We start from the raw sequence: 7,135 nt of genomic DNA, 5'->3' as shown, positions 1-7,135 counted from the left end.
TTTAAAATTTAAAAAACCAAAAATGTCTGAAAATTTAATACCATTCTTTGGGACCATATTTATATCTGTTTTCATCACCATTTTTTCTACAAATCATAGTTTAAAATTCGCAAACCTAATGCAAAAATACCTTAATTTTCACTCGGAAAGCTTTATTGTATTCTTTGTTATTATATTATTAAATCTGCATACTCAATTTTTAATTTTCGATACCTAAAGTTACTGCAAGTTTAATACCATTGTTCAGCCAATATTTTTCTATGTATATTTTTATATGACAAATTTTTCCTACAAATCAAAGTTTAAAAATCGCATAACTAAGCCAAAAATGCATTAAATTCAATTCGGAAAGCTTTTCTATGTTAGTTTTTAATAGGTTAACAAAACTGCATACTCGGTTTTAAAAGTAAAAATATGAAATTTTTGGCCAATTTTTGACAATTTTAATGATGTAACCCCTTATCATTTTTTCAAAAAATGGAAAAAATCTAAACATTTTTTTTCCTTTAATTATTAGCTAGATCGACTTGGCTATCGATGCTGATCAAGAATATATATGATTTATGGGGTCGGAAATGACTCCTTCACTGCATTACAGACTTCTGACTGAAAGTATAATACCATTCTGCAGCCAATATTTATATCAATTTTTTTGACAATTTTTATTACAAATCATAGTTTAAAATTCGCATAACTAAGCCAAAAATGCATTAATTTTCAATCGGGGAGCTGTATTGTATTCTTTGTTAGTGGGTTAATAAATCTGCATACTCAATTTAAAATTTAAAAAACCAAAAATGTCTGAAAATTTAATACCATTCTTTGGGACCATATTTATATCTGTTTTCATCACCATTTTTTTCTACAAATCATAGTTTAAAATTCGCATAACTAATCCAAAAATGCCTTAATTTTCATTCGGAAAGCTTTATTGTATTCTTTGTTACTATATTATTAAATCTGCATACTCAATTTTTAATTTTCGATACCTAAAGTTACTGCAAGTTTAATACCATTGTTCAGCCAATATTTTTCTATGTATATTTTTATATGACAAATTTTTCCTACAAATCAAAGTTTAAAAATCGCATAACTAAGCCAAAAACGCATTAAATTCAATTCGGAAAGCTTTTCTATGTTAGTTTTTAATAGGTTAACAAAACTGCATACTCGGTTTTAAAAGTAAAAACATGAAATTTTTGGCCAATTTTTGACAATTTTAATGATGTAACCCCTTATCATTTTTTCAAAAAATGGAAAAAATCTAAACATTTTTTTTCCTTTAATTATTAGCTAGATCGACTTGGCTATCGATGCTGATCAAGAATATATATGATTTATGGGGTCGGAAATGACTCCTTCACTGCATTACAGACTTCTGACTGAAAGTATAATACCATTCTGCAGCCAATATTTATATCAATTTTTTTGACAATTTTTATTACAAATCATAGTTTAAAATTCGCATAACTAAGCCAAAAATGCATTAATTTTCAATCGGGGAGCTGTATTGTATTCTTTGTTAGTGGGTTAATAAATCTGCATACTCAATTTAAATTTTAAAAAACCAAAAATGTCTGAAAATTTAATACCATTCTTTGGGACCATATTTATATCTGTTTTCATCACCATTTTTTTCTACAAATCATAGTTTAAAATTCGCATAACTAATCCAAAAATGCCTTAATTTTCATTCGGAAAGCTTTATTGTATTCTTTGTTACTATATTATTAAATCTGCATACTCAATTTTTAATTTTCGATACCTAAAGTTACTGCAAGTTTAATACCATTGTTTAGCCAATATTTTTCTATGTATATTTTTATATGACAAATTTTTCCTACAAATCAAAGTTTAAAAATCGCATAACTAAGCCAAAAACGCATTAAATTCAATTCGGAAAGCTTTTCTATGTTAGTTTTTAATAGGTTAACAAAACTGCATACTCGGTTTTAAAAGTAAGAATATGAAATTTTTGGCCAATTTTTTTCAAAAAATGGAAAAAATCTAAAAATTTTGTTTCCTTTAATAATTAGCTAGATCGACTTGGCTATCGATGCTGATCAAGAATATATATGATTTATGGGGTCGGAAATGACTCCTTCACTGCATTACAGGCTTCTGACTGAAAGTATAATACCATTCTGCAGCCAATATTTATATCAATTTTTATGACAATTTTTATTACAAATCATAGTTTAAAATTCGCATAACTAAGCCAAAAATGCATTAATTTTCAATCGGGGAGCTGTATTGTATTCTTTGTTAGTGGGTTAATAAATCTGCATACTCAATTTAAAATTAAAAAAACCAAAACTGACTGAAAATTTAATACCATTCTTTGTGACCATATTTATATCTGTTTTCATCACCATTTTTTTCTACAAATCATAGTTTAAAATTCGCATAACTAAGCCAAAAATGCATTAATTTTCAATCGGGGAGCTGTATTGTATTCTTTGTTAGTGGGTTAACAAATCTGCATACTCAATTTAAAATTTAAAAAACCAAAAAATGACTGAAAATTTAATACCATTCTTTGGGACCATATTTATATCTGTTTTCATCACCATTTTTTTCTACAAATCATAGTTTAAAATTCGCATAACTAATCCAAAAATGCCTTAATTTTCATTCGGAAAGCTTTATTGTATTCTTTGTTACTATATTATTAAATCTGCATACTCAATTTTTAATTTTCGATACCTAAAGTTACTGCAAGTTTAATACCATTGTTCAGCCAATATTTTTCTATGTATATTTTTATATGACAAATTTTCCCTACAAACCAAAGTTTAAAAATCTCATAACTAAGCCAAAAATGCATTAAATTCAATTCGGAAAGCTTTTCTATGTTAGTTTTTAATAGGTTAACAAAACTGCATACTCGGTTTTAAAAGTAATAATATGAAATTTTTGGCCAATTTTTGACAATTTTAATGTATATTTTTATATGACAAATTTTTCCTACAAATCAAAGTTTAAAAATCGCATAACTAAGCCAAAAACGCATTAAATTCAATTCGGAAATCTTTTCTATGTTAGTTTTTAATAGGTTAACAAAACTGCATACTCGGTTTTAAAAGTAAATATATGAAATTTTTGGCCAATTTTAATTATTATTTATATATATATTTATATCTGTTTTCATCACAATTTTTTCTACAAATCGTAGTTTAAAATTCGCATAACTAAGCCGAAAATGGATTAATTTTCTGGCATACTTACTTCTTAATTAAGTACTACAAATAATTAAACAACTTTTAATGGGAAAAGTCCTTAAATTTACACTTCTTTTACATGTAGATATTAAAAAGCAAAGCTAGATGTCGCCCTTAGTGCAGCCGCTGTCCGATAGATGGCACAATCAAGGAATGCTAGCTTGAAATACAAAAATAATGGGTTTTTTAAATACTTATATAAAATACAAATCAAAACAATTTAATAGCGATTCGTTTTTAGAAAGATTACTTTAATTGACATATCAAATAAGAGGCATGATATCGTAGAAAATGTCTTTTTGAATACGGTATGGCGATAGGTTAATATCTTCCAAAAATGGAGCATTTTGCAAAACTGCCTTTTGTATATGAAATTATGAAAATGAAAAATGTATATATTTATTCTGGAATACTGGAGATCATCTTAACCAATCCCTAATTAAAGAAAACAACCATTAACTAATTTCAATTCACATATTTTTATTCATAACTGTATCTGTGATTCCTTTGCACAATTCTTGCGTCCTGGCTACACATTTACTACGCGCTTAGAGTTAAACTATGGTAAGTTGTAGTTTTTGCTTTTTAAAAAAAGATTATCGACCACTTCGTGTATGGCTTTTGGTTTCGTACGTAAGTTGTAAATGCCGCCTACAGTGAAGCTCGCTGGCTGGAATAGAACTTAGCAAATGAAGAACAAGCTGTCGCGCCAGCATCGTGATATTTATATATATTATATGTACGCTTTAGTCTTGGATAAACAGTATTTAGTCGATAGTTATGTACACACATATTCAGCGGGATGCGATATGGAATTGTACAGTACGGTATATACACAGTCGCTGTGATTGTGACCTAGCCTAAAACCTACAAGAGTTCGATGAACGATTTAAGAAAAAAACATCATATGGTTTATAGTAAAGTGTGTGTGTCAGAATGCGTCCGTTATAAATAGAAGGCACTATGCACATTTGCATCAAGGACTAATACGCTAAGGACTAACGCTATATGTATCTTCTGTGATATCGGTAGTTGGGAAACTGATATAATATTTGTAAGTACTACAAGCTGGCTTAGGATATGTCGTCGTTTTACCATTCTTTGAGAATCCAACGGAAAGAAATGCAACGGATTTTCAAAGAAATTAAAAAGGGAACAGAAAATCTAAACATCTAAACGTAATTTGGCATAAGGTTTTCAACGCTCCCAACTCGCTCGCTCGTCTAAAAATCAAGCAACACAAAACCTCCCTAGATCGTAAGGTAGGAAAATAAATAAAATCAAAATTTGAAGGGAAATGCTAGGGGGGAGGGAGGTGAAACGAACAAAGGCTATCACCAAATGCTTTCCAACTCGGACTTAGCCTAAGGCTTACTCACTAAAACATATATTTGGAATGAGGCTCTTGCAAAGCCATTTGATGACATTTGTTTTTCTTATTTTTTGATTTCTCTTTTTTTTTTTTTTTATAAAATTCATAAATATTTCGGAGCCTGGAGAGTAAGTTAAATAAACAAACAAAACACACACCACACACACATTCCGTAAATTGTGCTAAATGTTTACAAATTTAAATGCAAAAATTGCGCTACGATTTTTCGCCTTCGTTCGTTTTTGTTTCGGCCTTGGCCCGGCTCAGCTCCTTAAAACTAATCCTATGTGCCTCGACTTAGGTCTAGATGCTAGAGAACTAATCATCTTATAGATACTGTACAGCAGTCGTTCTTTCAGTGTCTGTTTGTCTAGTCTGCGGGTGTGGTTTGGTGCTTAGGGCTAAGTAACGTCTATTCTGTTGTTTGGAAACATGTATAAAGTTTAGTTTATATTTATATAGCATGGCAAGTGATGCTGCTGCTACCCTCTGTTTCTCTCATTCCCCGTCTATTGCACATGCCTCGCGGATCCTCCGACTACTCCAACTCCTGCCTCCACTCCATGACTGGCTCCTTGCTCCTGCTGCTCCCCCGATCCTGTTGCTGCTTCTGCTGCTGCTGCTATGCATGTGGTGGCTGGTGTCGCCGCGAAGTGGGCAACATGAGGTTACCCCTCGCATAGAAGTAGCCTCACAACTTGGAGCTGTCGTAGTTCTCGAGTGACCACTGCTGGCGGCTGAGACTATTGTTGCACTCCTCCATCACCAGTCGGTCCTTGGAGTCCGAGATGGCCAGGCACTTGCCGGAGGTGCCGTGGTGCAGCTGCTTCGTGTTCTCGCGATAAGACCAGAACTGTAAGTGAAAAGTAGATTCGATTAGATGTATTTCTATTTGATTAAATCATTTGAACTTCTAAAATAAATATATATTCTTTCTATTTATTAAATATGTTTCTATACCCTTGCGGGTATGTTAATTATAGTCAAAAGCTCATATATATATAAAAAATCATATATATCCTTGATCGGTATCAAAAACCGAATCGATCTGGCTATGTTTGGTAGAAAAATAAATTTTTAAATTCTTTTCCTAATTTCAAAATTTTATAAGGGATTACATCGTAAAAATTATCAAAAATACGCAAAAATTTCTATTTTCTAAAAATTTCAACTGAGTATGCAGATTTGTTAACTCAACAAAAACTAGCATTGAAAAGCTTTCCGAATTGAAATTTGCTCAGTTATGAGCTATGTTTTGCCATACAATTTTCATCTCAAAATCTCGCTAAATGAAATTATTTTAGCCTTAGTTATGATAGATATTCCATTTGATCCTATAATTAGTTTACAAACTGCAAGCGTATATAAGTTAGGACGAAGGTAATTTCCTTTATTTTTAAATTGTAAAATCCTTTACTAAATCTGTAGAAATCTTCCTCCAGTTATCCCTCTTCCTTTACAATATTTTCCCCTATACTCACCTGATTTCCTTTGCCGCCATGACACGCGTAAAGCGTCACATCCTTGCCGGCATAGTCCAGACAGGAGTCGTCGCGACGTATTTCACCCGCCTTGCTCAGCATCCAGTACTACGGAAATCGAGGGAAGACACCAGGGATTAATATAAATTGTAATGTCAGCGAATGCGTTTGCCAGTTTGCCAGCAGCGAAAGAAAAGTTTTGCCAGGACTACAGCCGCACAACTTTATTACACACTAATGTTTTATTCAATTAAATGCCAAAAAGCAGCTCTCAACAGTGTGTGTGTGTGTGTGGGGGTGTGTGTTGTGTCTCTGTGTGTTCGAGTGTGTGTGAGTGTGTGTCCGTATCCTGAGGGTGTGCGAGTCTGGGCTGGCCATGATTATTTATAATTTAAAACACGTTGCCAATGCCAGATGGCCTGAGCTCGCTGCTACAGAATCTGCTGGTGACTGAAATGGCCTTTGTTTGCTGCTGCCACGCCCTCCCCTTCGCCCAATCCCCCTTTTGGCAACCGGGTCGTGACCAGCCGCCATTTTGTGTTACCATTTCCGTTTCCTGTCGTTGCTGACGGTCCCGGATAGACACCCCCCTCTCTCCACTCTGTTGCCTTCTTTATTTTGTTTATAATGATGCCGGGACTGGAATAATGATGAGATCGGTCAACGCAGGATATCGAGGGGATGTTGTGTGCCATGAATAATTACTGTTATTGTTTGACCAGTTCAATTAGGGGGACCGGCCAAAGCTTCATGCGTCAATAGATAACGCTCTTTACGAGTTTACTGTTTCTGACTTCAAAATTTAATTTTAAACTGTACTGGTATAAAAATTTCCTCCTAAAAAAGCCCGAGCTGAAATGAATGCTTTCGCTTCAAGATGCATTAATGCTTCTTGCGACTATTTATTGCTTGAAATCCTATAAATATCCCGCCTTTCTAATCTTTATCATTACTCCTGCTGCGTATCCTTTTAGACCCCGTCTTACTCTATTGTCACGTACTGTTACTGCATTTCAGACTAATGCACAGTTTCCACCGTCACCGCCCGCCCAAGGACGTTT

At 33.1% G+C, this 7,135-nt stretch overlaps 1 protein-coding gene across 5 annotated transcripts in view; it reads right to left on the bottom strand.

Annotated features, from left to right (window-relative positions):
* Positions 1-3,684: 3,684 nt before the first annotated feature.
* Pgant9 (polypeptide N-acetylgalactosaminyltransferase 9) overlaps positions 3,685-7,135 on the bottom strand; it is a 68,699-nt gene continuing 65,248 nt past the window's right edge. For all 5 annotated transcript variants that reach the window (XM_086828924.1, XM_086828926.1, XM_086828928.1 and 2 more), the window contains 2 exons: positions 6,075-6,182; positions 3,685-5,446 (listed from right to left, as the gene is read on the bottom strand). In XM_086828924.1, coding sequence (XP_086685050.1) covers positions 5,285-5,446; positions 6,075-6,182 — 270 coding nt within the window. In that variant the 3' untranslated portion in view covers positions 3,685-5,284. The remainder of the gene's footprint in view (positions 5,447-6,074; positions 6,183-7,135) is intronic.

The sequence above is a fragment of the Drosophila serrata genome, unplaced genomic scaffold (assembly GCF_035046125.1).
Source record: "Drosophila serrata isolate PLE 108 unplaced genomic scaffold, ASM3504612v1 contig_184, whole genome shotgun sequence".
Classification (NCBI taxonomy): Eukaryota; Metazoa; Arthropoda; class Insecta; order Diptera; family Drosophilidae; genus Drosophila; species Drosophila serrata.
Note: the sequence above shows the minus strand (reverse complement) of the source record. Positions and strands in the feature narration are given on the sequence as shown.